This window comes from Rhinolophus sinicus, chromosome 3, assembly GCF_057876585.1.
Source record: "Rhinolophus sinicus isolate RSI-liver-muscle chromosome 3, RSI-T2T, whole genome shotgun sequence".
Taxonomy (NCBI): Eukaryota; Metazoa; Chordata; class Mammalia; order Chiroptera; family Rhinolophidae; genus Rhinolophus; species Rhinolophus sinicus.
This window is the reverse complement of record NC_142503.1, coordinates 63,426,221-63,438,808: the sequence shown is the minus strand read 5'-3', so window position 1 is coordinate 63,438,808 and position 12,588 is coordinate 63,426,221. Positions and strand designations below refer to the sequence as shown.

General features: G+C 39.3%; 1 protein-coding gene across 2 annotated transcripts in view; it reads right to left on the bottom strand.

The window, feature by feature from the left end:
* The window catches only part of FAM81B (family with sequence similarity 81 member B), a 43,634-nt gene extending 31,259 nt beyond the window's left edge, over window positions 1-12,375 (bottom strand). Inside the window, exons 1-3 of one of the 2 annotated variants that reach the window (XM_074328706.2) lie at window positions 12,291-12,359; window positions 9,256-9,320; window positions 7,649-7,701 (exon numbers count right to left, since the gene is read on the bottom strand). In XM_074328706.2, the coding sequence (XP_074184807.1) occupies window positions 7,649-7,683 (35 nt within the window). In that variant the 5' untranslated portion in view covers window positions 7,684-7,701; window positions 9,256-9,320; window positions 12,291-12,359. Of the gene's footprint in view, window positions 1-7,648; window positions 7,702-9,255; window positions 9,321-12,290 lie in introns of both variants that reach the window. The other variant, XM_019727991.3, reaches the window with a different exon arrangement.
* Window positions 12,376-12,588: the final 213 nt, after the last annotated feature.

Below are 12,588 nucleotides of genomic sequence, written 5' to 3'. Positions count from 1 at the left end.
CAGAGGGGAGGAAGATGTCGGACCCTGCTTATGGTGACACGTGGTCTAGTAGTGGCTGCATATTTGCTCATTATTTTCCTTGCGATAGTGCTTCTTTCTGGCCTCTAGATAATCTCCAGCCTGCATTTGCCAGTGAAAGGATATTTGCTCTCCCGTCTTCAATCCTGTACAAACACTTGTAAATTATGCTGCATCCCTCTCAAAATTTAGATTTTCTCTTAGGAGTTCCCAGTGTGGCAGACACTGAAGGTTACCTTCCCAATAGCCATCTTTCCCTTCTGCCTGATTTGGTTCATCCTCCTGTCCCGTGTCCTGCAGGGAGCAGGCTAATCATGGTGGTCTCATTCTTCTGGGCTGACATGAAGTTGGTTTAGGGAAGAGCATGTGAAGCAATTCTGGCTAATGAGATTCAAGAGGAACCCTACTATGGGGCTTCTGGGTAAGGTTTCTTTGCCTTCAAGGAGAGACACATGGGAAGAAACTCTCCTTCCCTTTGCTGGATGTTGTCATGTCTCTGCTTGTTGCCTGGAACTGCTGAAGCCATCTTGGGATCATGAGGAAAAAGACGATGACATGGAGGCAGGATAGAAAGCACTTGGGTTCTTGATGTTATTGAGCCTTTAACTAAACTCCAGATTTTTATTTTTATGTGAACTAATCAATGCCCTTACATTTAAGCCATTTTGGTTGGAGTGTTTTTATGTACCGCTGAAAGCACTATATCTGTATCTAATAACTTACCAATAAAAATGTCAGTTGAAATAGAAATATATCAGTTCGCAAGAATTTACTAAAGGTCTGCTGTAGTCCATGTGCAACATACACTAGTTACGTTCCTTAAGGAACTTAGTCTAATTCAGTGTGCCTCATAAAGAAACTTGAATTAATATCATGGGGGTCGGGAAGTTGTTAAAATGAAGATTCCTTGGCTCTACCATAAACCTACTAAATCATAATCTTGGGGGTATGGTGGAGTGGAGGGCAAGAATATGTATTTTAAATAAGCATTTATGTGATTCTAATGTATTCTAAAGATTGAACAGTACTGATTTAAGACCAGTCATGTGAATCAGTGAATAATAGAAGGCAAGATATATCATAAAGTGCTGAAGTATGAAATATGGAATATGAGCTGTCAAGTTATGCAGATAGTCAGAAGCAGCTTGGCATGTTGGAAGGTGGGATAAACCGAGGGTAGAATATAGGTTCTTCCACTTACCAACGAAGTGTTTCATTTAATTCATCTTGAATCACAGCTACCAGGCCCTACTTCACTGTATGGTTGTAAGTTTTGAGATAACAAGCGAGAAGCAAGTGGTAGGGGGTGGTAAAACCAATGCCATGCAGCGGCCCTGCCGTCTAGGGTTACGCAGGGCCCATACGCACTCACTCTTTGGACGTGCTGTTGGCTGCTGTCAAGACTGTATCCAGAAAGAGATGAGGACACTGAACTTGGCTCGCAGAAAGGCCAATTGAACATGGCAGCCAGTCCGCTGAGCTGCTAGGCTGCAGTCCTGCTGTCATGTCTGGTCTCAGTGTTGTTACTATTTGAAGGAGGCCTCTGAGGAGGGCAACCCCCAGTACTATGTGTTTGCCTGCAACTGTGGGGACATCAATGACACACATACATTCTGGACTCTATTTCTTTTCCTTTAGTTTTTAAAGTTTATTTTTAAAAGTTATCTTACATTTAAGTGGAGGGCATCCCTTTTTGAACTTTCTTTTCATGCCTAAGATTTACTATTAATTCAAGTATTATTATTATTATTATTATTACTTATTAGTGATTCTTAATGAAGCACCAAAATGATGCTCTGTTTAATTCTATTCACAGGATTCCTGGAAGATCAACATAGAGTTTATATTTTTTACTATTTCCATTTACCATAAAAGAGAAAAATATTGTTTTCCAGTTGACCTTTCTCAGTCAACAACTGGAAGAACAAACGTATGAACACTCAGTTTTCTAAGGGAGATTCCCAATGATACCAATGTTTAAATCATCAGATCATTCAAAAGATTAAAAACTGAGGCCGTGCACTGGTAGCACAGTGTGGTCACCTTGACTCTTTCAGCAAATTAAAAAAAAAAAATCACTGCTTTATTAGTATATTACATCAGTGAAACATATAGAAATTTAACTGTGAAAGGCAAGAAATAACAGAACATTCCAGCCTAGCCCAGATGGAGTTGCTAGCCCCAGGAGGAAGAATTCCTAGGGAGCTTTTTCAGAGAGATACTTGGTCTTTACATAAATCATTGATGATGATGTAGCTGACAACTGACTGCGAACAGATTTTCCACAAACTCTGAGTTCTATTTCTCTGCAGTTCTGTGCGACTTGCACCAGCTGTGCTGTTGCTGGCAGATGCAGCAGTACACAGAGCCTCTCACTTCTCTGCCTGTTCTGTTCTCGCGAATACAGAACTAAATTTACTTAGGAGAGTCTGAAAACCATGTTGGCAACCTGTAATACTCAAGACACAGAAATTTGAAAAGTTAAATCCTTTTCTAGAAGATGAAAGGGCATAACTGAAAAAAAATTCACTTTTGTAAGAGCTAATCCATGACCAGGTGTATTCTGAGTGCATAGAGTCCTGCAAAATATATAAATATAAATACATAAAATAGTGAAATTTTATAGAACATTCTTTGTGTCTCACAAAAATAGTGTGTGTGTGTGGAGCGATGAAATTGAAAATATATTTTCTAAAGTTTCTCCATTGCTTGTTTATAGCCACCCTGGCAGATGGAGTTTGGTGGCTGCAGAAGCTGCTTTTGCTGAGTTTTGCATAGGGCTGAATGCTCCAGGGAGGTGAGGGAGGCAATTTAAGTTTCAGTGGATCAGCCCAGAAGGAGCAGACCAAAGCCAGCACGGTTAGGCCAGCATGGGGATGTGCATGGAAGGGTCTAGAAAGGAGAGGACTCCAAATAGTGACAGCCAAGAGGAGACTGGAGAAGGAGGCTAGTTGTGGCTCTTTTACACAGAAAAGTTTTATGAGGCAAACTCCTCATGTTCAGGGCGTTTTTAAATAAAATTGCAGAATCAATGATGTACTGTTGTGACTAGCTTCCTTGTAGTGTCATGCAGGTTGGGAAGTGTTCAGAGTCCCTTTGGGAATGCACGGTGGGCGTCTGGGTTACTCACAGGTGCAATGGATGTAACCTGCAGCAGGAAATTGTTCTGATGACATTTGGAGTTCCCATTGCATTGTGTAGTGCTCTTGAGACACTTTCCCATATTACTTTACTATGTTTTAAGGGTGTGTATCATTTGTGTGAGTCTCTGGGGAAAGAACACTGTACCTGGAGTCAGAAGACCTGGGTTCAAGTTCTGCCTCTGCCACTTACTACCTTTAACACGTTGTGTACGGATCACGAGAATCTTCGTTTTTTTCTGAGCGGATTTTAATGAGGGATTTAAACCCTGCCGTACGCAACGTGTTAACCTCTTTTAGATTGTCCAGAAGAGAGTTCCTTGTTGTTCTGCGGACATAATGATTCCTACCCTAACCAATTGGCTGAGGGAATCAATGTAATTAACACATTTGACGTACTTTGTAATGCCTACAAGCTTTACAGACATGCGTTCTTATAGTTATTGGTCATTATTAGATGGTGTTATGAATTGAATTGTATATCCCTTCCCCTGCCCCTAAAGAAGAGATATGTTGCAATCCTAAACACTAGTGCCTCAGAGTGTGACTTAATTTGGAAATAGGGTTGTTGCAGATGTAATTAGTTACAATGAGGTCATACTGGAGTCAGGTGGGCCCCTAATCCAATATGACTCGTGTCCTTATAAGGAATGGCCATGTGAGGACAGGGACACACAGGGAGAGTATCATGTGAAGACAGAGGAAGCACTTGGAGTCATGCGTCGACAAGCCAAGGGATGCCAGAAGCTGGGACAGAGGCATGGGTGCCCCCTCAGGTCCCGCAGAAGGAACCAACCCTGCTGGCACCTTGATTTTGGACTTCCAATCCCCAGAATTGGGAAGTAATACATTTCTGTTGTTTTAAGCCACCCAGTGTGTGGTACTGTGTTATGTCAGCCCTAGGAAACTAATACAGATGGTAAATTATTTGAGGGGAGTTCCTAGTCCAAGAGCAATGTAAGGAATTGATTATTGTACGACCTTATTTCTATTTAGTGCTTATGGACAACATACGACTTTCATAAACATTATTTCATTTCATCCTCACAACCACCCTGTGGCGTAAGTGAAATTTTTCTCAATTTAGGTGGAAACCGAGGCTTGGAGATTGTCCCTCCCACTCAGCTGGGAAACATTTTAGCCTGCCTCTTTGGCTCTTTGTCCTGTATCACAGCAGCTTTGTGCAGATGAATGAGTAGCTCTTTGTGTTATATTTGTGTTTTACTCAGAGAGAGAAGATGTATTTATTCCTCTGCTTTTTAATATGTAACTTGCTCCCAACATTATGTAATTTTCATTCCAGTTACTTTTCCTCTGCTTGGCTCATGTCTTTCCCTGGAGTCCTAAGGGTCCTCTTTGAGGCCAGAGGTTGGAGGGGCTCTGTCTCTGCTCTAGAGAACTGAGACTGGCCTTAGCCTGACCTCAGCAGAGTTCTCACACTTGAGCAGAAGCTCTTTGGTGTGGCAAGAGTCCAGAGAGCCTCCTGGGGCAGCAGGGACCAAGCTTCATTGGGGCAGACGCTGCCCTGAGTGATTTGGAGTGCGCTGTGTGTAGTGCCCAGTTCCTGCTGCTATGTCCACCTCTAGACAGCGTCTACCCCATCACAGGCAGGGGGCAGTGAGAAGAGTCTAGAGAGAGAAGGATAAAAGGCCGCCCTGTGGCTGATGGCAGTGTTTCTGAGGTGCAGCTAAGATGCTGTGAGATCAGGCTGCCTATACGCTGCAGAGGGGCACCCACGGAGGAAGAGCAGAAATCTGTGGTTGTGTCACATCTCCACGCAAGGGAGAGGATGGAGGTGAAGATGTCCCAGGGTGTGTGTATGTGCATTGAAAGGACAGCTGACAGGGAGTGTTAAGAAACAGAAGAGTAGTTAAGAAAATAGGCTTTGAAGTAACATAGACATACATTTCTGGGTGAGTATCTTAGTTATGTCATAGCATTATATAACTTTGGGTCAACATTTGACTCCTCTGAACCCCAGGGTCTTCTCTTCATCTTTAAAATAGTGACGCTATCCACCTCTTAGGGTTATTGTGAGGATGAAATGAGATGATTAACACTGAGGAAAAGCTGGAAGCTCTAATAATAAATATGGTTAGTGGTGCCAGGGAACTGTTCAGGGTGGAAGAGGGTCTGCCAGGTAATAAGAAAAACTTTCTAACAGGTGAGAGTGCCCCACGTATCCCTTCCTTCCTTCATAAGCTGTGCAGACTATTTGGAGATGTCTCAGCTGGGAGCTAATTACTCTCAAAGATGGATATTACATTGCAAAATAAAACCTGAAAGATCTCCAACCAAGCATGACTTATCCCATAGAAAGCTCAACGACAGCATTTTGTTTTTCTTTCTTGTGTACTGTAATGTGAAATATCCATCTTCATCATGTAGCAACAAAAGCAGTACATCACAGTATAATAAAATATCTGCCATGGTACTAAGAAAAAACCTTGGAGATGAATCCTTTTCAGATCCTGAATGCCACATTCTATCACAAGGCGAAATCATTAATCATTGATTATTTTGCCCATTTGACTTACTGATAGTTTTGTGTATCCGAACTTTAAGTAGCATTCCTTGGCTGTCAGCCAGACCCTCATCTTCCCAAAATGTATTACTGAGAGAATTTCTGAGATATATGTTGGCTATAGCCCAACCTGCACAACTTCTCAGTACAAAACAATTTCATTTCCCTGATGCAGGTAGCATCACAGTTCAGGCTTATATTCCTTCCTTTTCCCTCCAGCCATCTTCGCCCCCTTGCTGTTTCTGCCACACCACAGGGACGTTCCTGCCTTAGAAACTGCTCTTCCCGGAGATGATGGCCAACTCCCTCATCTGGTTGTCACTCAAATGCCAGCTTCTCAGTGAGTCCTGCTCTTGTCACTCTGTTTAACAAGTTGTGTCCCTTCCTCCTGCTAGACCAGAAGCTCCAGGAGGGCAGGGGCTTTATCTGCTTTTTTCACTGACGACTCTCCATAGTGCCTGGCACATAGTAGATACTCAATAAATGTTAAGTGAGAAAATGGTAATGACTGATTTTTGAAGACCAAAGAGTCTTAGGGATGGACGAGCCCTTATAAATTATTTGATTTAATGGTGAGAAATACATATGTGTGTGTGTGTGTGTGTGTGTGTGTGTAGTTTTTTTTAATTTTTTAATTTTTTATTTTTTAAAAGGAGTATCAACTGAAGAAAAATAAAGTGATTTATGGACCAAATTTATTTTCCATTCAGAATTAAATCCTATGGAGGGAATAGTATATGTTCGTAAATCTTAGCCACGTACTTTTTTACATAAAAGAGTATTTTTGAGAAATTGTAGGCCGAGTTGAGCAATAGCAGGTAGAGACTTCTTTCTAATCCCATCCTAGAAATGAAATCTGGATCTTGTCTTGAACACAGACAGCCCTTGGCACTCAGGCTGCTCATCACTGATCACTTCAAACCCAGTCCCATTTTACAGAGATTGCCCAGAGAGAAGACCTTTTTCTCAAGGTCACGTAGCTGATTAGAGGCAGATTCAGGAGTAGACCTGAGGTGCCTAGCCTCCACGCAGCACTCCTTCCACCAGTAAGAGGAAAAGAAGAAAAACAACACTTTGGTACTTTTGGCTCAATTAAGCTTAAATGTACATTGGATACAGTGTTATAAAATCAGTGGATGTCGGCTCATTGTGAATCAGTGAACATATGGAAATCAGAATTATTTACTACCTTTAATGTAGTGTCACTGTAATTGTCTCATAAACGATTGCAAGCATTCCGCCTCCCCCTGCCCCATGGGTTATCAATATGACCTAACAATTTAACAAGTAATAGTAATGTGTGCTTGTTGCTCCAGCTGCCTGAGCTGAGAAGCGCCCTGTAAACACTCCATCTGCCTATCTTTTAAATGTGCTTATCTCTAGGCAAACCTTGTTCATAGGACAGGCATTACCTCTTTTGTTGCTGGATTTTAATTTTTTTGGTTGTTATTATTTGTTGTTAGTATTACCTATAAACATACCCACATAGATTTCTAAGGCAGAAACTCTGAGAATATGTCATATATATTGAGGCAATTTAATGTGTCAGCAATAACTTTTACTTGTATAAGTACTTTGTTTGCATATCGATAAATTTGTTGCCATTCAATGAGTACTATGACTTGAAGGATGAAGTTATTTTAAACTTGATTGTTTTTTTATGTTTATTTTTTTGGATTCAACAAGTCAATTCAAAACATCTGCAGTGATGATTGAAATGCCTGAATGCCGTTTTGCTTTTCCAGTTAACCAGTTACCCAGGAGTCTACAGCTCTAAGCAGAGTCAAAGTCTCACCATTATTCTCCATTAAATCTGTCAACTATAGTTTCTCAAGAATCCATATTCAGTGCACTGTGACACACTACTGTAGGGATATCAGCAACAAGAGACCACCGAGTGCCTGTCTTTAGGGAGCTTGCAGCCTGTTCTGGAAGATTAGTGGGGAGAGACCAGAAGAAAACTTACCATTTGAGGGGGTACGTAGAAAGTTCTAGATACATGGCTTAGCAAGAGAAGAGCTGTGGGATAGATCAAGGTAGAAAATGAATGTTGGGGCCAGATAATCGTCATGTTTTTGCTTTGAATTATGGACTGTTTCTTCCCCTTTTTCTTAATTTTAGTTTCTCTGGAATCCAAGAAATGGCAAAAATTTCCTTGGAAATTTCTTCTTCTTCTTTTGAAGTCTGTTGCCATCTTCCAGGAATTTGTTCTCTCAGTTCCTGGAATGTGGTCACCAGTCTGGGCTAAAGAAATTCACTTAGGTTTATATTGGAATTTAATAGATCAGAAGAATGATTTCTAATTTCCATTGGTCACATGAGAATCAGGTGCAAACAGATCTTCATTCTCCTTGGATGGCAAGGTTAGCTAATATATCCATTTACGGTAAGTATTTTTGTGCATACCACATTCATTGCCCTAACTCAGAAAAAAAATCTTCTATGCAAAAATCGTATTTTTAAACAGTAAAAAAAAAAATCCTTTCTCTTGTTTAGCTCCATTTTCTCTAAATTATAGTCCCATTGTCATATAAGCAAATATAAGTTATGGGTAGCATGAAAAGAGGAGAGGAAATACTGTGATTGAACTGTTTGGAATGTATTAAATTCAATTCATTCAACAATAGGAAAATTCTTAATTGTGAACATATTGTAATAAAAATCGGTGAATTTGAAATCATCTTTATCGTTAAAGGTACTTGAAAACTAAAAATTCCGTATGTAGATTTTTCTCTTCACATTGACTCATTTCATTTGCTTAGTCCCTTTTTTTGTCTGTTGTCATGATGTATATTTTAGGGTCAGAATTATTTTAAAGCTGCAGTAGGTCCTAGCCAGCTTCTAATCTAACCTTTTCATTTGGCAAATGCAAGAGCCAAAGCCCAGAGACATTAAGGGACTGACGGAGGTCACATAGAAAATTGTAGAAAGCCTGATATGAAATCCCAAGTGCCTTTAGTAGGTGCATAAAATCCTCCTCTGACAAATGGAATAGAAAACAACTCAAATTAATATGTATTGCTTCCGTGATCTCACCTTTTCAAACTGGAATCCTAGGATCTTTTGGACATTGCATATGTATCAATAATATGTTATATTTCCTAGTCCCAAGATTTGTCCCTGTTCTGTAGACTTTCCCTGGATGAGCTCCAGGTGTGGCACTATAAACAGCTGAACCAAAATTTTCTGATGATTAATTTAATATATTTCACATTTTCCTAATTCTTTATTATAAGATGTTAACAGATTTATTTGGTTTATTTTGAAAGTCGTGGTAACTATATCAGATCATAGCATATGTCATTCATTGCCTGTGTTGTATTATTTTATTCATAAATCTACAGGAACCTACGGAGGTTATTTAAAGAGGGGGCAGTAAAAAACGGCTTGCTCTGTCAATCAGAAAACAATAGAACAGAGAGGCTTGTCTTTCAGAGATGGTTTAAGTCTGTCTCTTTCAAAAGCAGAAGACTAGTTTAGATGAACTCAAAGATCTCATTCAGGCACTTAAATCTCTAACTGAATCATTAAATACAGTAAATAGTTAAAACTAGTTGTAAATCACAGACTTACTTGTTAACATATTCAACTAGATCTGTAGAATTCTTGGTTGACATTTTGGCTGGAGATAACCTTACCTAAAACAGAAGTTACGGGTTTAGAATGTATCAGTTACTTTACAGGGAAATCTTGTCCATCTTGTCCTTATACAAATTTTTAAATTTTAAACACAATATATACTATAGATCATAGACCATCAGCTCAGTTAATCTTGCACATGCCCCATTTGTATTGCTACAGACTAAAACCAAAATCAATTTCTGGGAAGATAACTAGAGAGCTGTATTTCACGGATTTGGCATCACAGTCAGGAAAAACTTTTTGGAAAGGTCAAAGCCATAGATTACTCTTAGATAATTTTTTTAATGAAATAGCCAATGATAACTGGAGAGTTGTATTTCACAGATTTGGTATCACAGGAAAATCTTTTGGGAAAGGTCAAAGCCATAGATTACTCTTAGATGATTTTCAAATGAAATGTCCAATATCCTGACATGCTGAATTCTGAGGGGAATCAGCTAATCTTCAAAAAACAAAGCCAAAAACTAGAAAACTAGTCTATCCAGGTAATTTTGTTTTCTAAGAAGGCTGGATGTCACATTGTTATAGTCAATGAGAAAGAAAAATACAGAGCACTGTTATGTACATAACCTACTACTATTAAACATAGCTGGCCATGTGAACACTTAATTACTTTAATAAAATGGTACCACTAGGGAGTTCTATTTGCATGAAAGTTCATATTTTTGCAGCATTTCTAGGAGGAAAGAGGAAACAGGAGTCACTGTTTTACATATGCTGAATCTGTTTTCAACTCTGATGTTCTTTTATTTTTAAGTTTCAAAAGATGACCCATTTTTATCCTCAATAGGGAGAGAATGAGTGGCATTTCACCTCATTTTAAAACTTAAACAAAATATGTTCCTAGGCTATTTTTTCTTGGCTTATGTTATTGTGTAGTATAATGGTGATCAGACTATGTTAAGACTCACATACAGAAAGCATTCCTTTTGCAAGTGCTTGAGGAACTACCACTTCTTAATTTAAGGCCTAGGAAAATTAATTGGCAATCTCCCTTTCTCCTCCAACAAAACTTAAAAATAAAAGGTAAGTCAATTATTAAGGAAGCTAGTAAAGGTCACCTGACAATAATCAGGCCCTCCGGACCTGGCCCTCTTGGTGGTAGGCAACCAGAACAAGCTCCATGCTACAAAGGATGGAGCCCACGAGCCACCATGATGGTGCTTTAGACCCTCTCTTCCTAGTGCTGAGTGGGGTCTGCAGTGGGGCTGCCGCTCTGAAGCCTGGGCCTTCCCTGTAGCAGGAATACATTGATCTACTGGGTGCTGAGGTATCCACGCTGTGAAACCCATCCTAATTCACTAGAGATTGTGACTAGCCTTTTGCCCTGGTTCGTGTTTTCACTCCAGTTTTCCTCTCGAACAGGGCTGGGCCCTGGGCTCCTCAATTACTAGTGCCAACTCTTTCCTTCTCACCTCCCCACCACTGCCCCTGCCTGTGGGAGTCTGTTTGTGGTATTTCCTCAACAACTGACTGGTCCCCGACCTGTGTGTTTGGTGCCTCGAGGGCTTTTGTTAAGTATTTGTGGAATCAAAGAGTACGACAAACATTGTATCCAAGGACACTAAATTATTGGGCTTTTGTCTTCTTTTTTCCTTGAGTGAAACAGATATGTATGTTTTATTAATTTTTAAGTCTTATTTGGAAAATCATAAATAGCATCCTCTCAAAATGCACTCACTTTTAAAGTAACAAGTGATAAACCTGATGATAGAGGAAATCTTGGAAAAATGTAGAAAAATGAAAGATACAGGAAAAAATATTTTCATTTAGAATTCTACTACCTAGAGCAAAAGCCATTAACATTGTGGCACATTTCTTTTTTTCTATGGCTTTTTAAATGTATCTAAAACAGTAAATTTTTATATCTTTGCTAATTGACTATAGCAGTCAGCTCTGTTTCATCCCTGTTCCTACAAGCTAGAATGTAATTATATACAAATTCTCACAAACAACTTGGTGATTATTATGCGACTTGTACACATGTCAGTTTTGACCTGTTTCATAATAATACTTTAAAATGTTATAGTCCTTTATGGCTTAATGACCTATAGAACACTTTCACGTATATGATCTGATTTTATTTTTCCAACAGTCCTGTAAGGTAGGAATCATTATCTTTACCAAAAGGATAACATTAGTTACCTTAAGTAACTGAAATCCTTCTTTATTACAGAAAGAATTTAAGATGATAATTTTTATAGGTGAGGAAGCTGAGGAGCAGAGAAGTAACAGACTTGTTCAAGATCGTATAGATGGTGATAATACTCATGTTATAGCTATTGACTGAGTCCTTCCTACCTGCTAAGTCCTTTACGTTAGTGGCTCATTCAAACCCCACTTCTTTGTAAGGTAGGCTTCACTAGTTCATTTCATAAAAGAGGGAACAGAGAGGTTACGTGATTGCTGAAAGTCACACAGCTAATGTGTGGTACAGCCAATAGATGCAAAATATCACTGCTTGATATTGTGCTAGTTTCCAGTGCTCTTTTCATCACAAGAAGCTGATTAGGTATTATAAGCATTACAAAGCAAGTCTAAAAACACTGCTTCTTTGAATGTTCTTTTTCATTAATGGTGAAGATAAGACAAGCACCGCTAAAGAAACATACTATTTAGCTATTCTTTTTCATGTGAGAGATAACGTCTGTACCTTGAGTTTATCATAGTTTCTTTTGAATCTTTATAAAAAGTAAATTATCAAATTTTTATTGATATTAAGTTTTAGCCCTACTTATTAAAAGTCAGTCCAATGAATGTATTCACAAATTGAGACCCTTTTGCTTTTCAGTTTGTGCTGTCATCAGTCACTTTATCAAAGTAGGAAAAAAACCCAGGAAATGTGGGTAGAGTGAAAAGAAAAAACAACTCTTCCAGGATTCCTTACAACTCTCTAAGTGAAGCTAAGCTCTAAAGAAGCTGAACAAAATATGCTATTTTTAATAAGAATATCTAAAAATACTTGCTTGGTCACTGGTTGAGCCAGGAAAGGGGCCATCAGGTTCATCTGGTTGTTCTTCTGCAGTCGGTGAGGTACTTTTGTTTACATCTGTATCTAGGCAACCAGAATGCTGAATCAGATCAGGAACTATGGCAAGTGAATTTTTGCAGTGGTGGTAGTTTCTTTAAAATTGAGGGCAGTTTCTGAACATGTGGTGAAGGTTTAAAGGGAGCCTTCCAATTTGTTTTACACTCCCCTCTTCCCTCCTTCCCTACCCCAATTCCCCTCAGGGACCCCATCACATCTATGGTCAACAGGAAGTA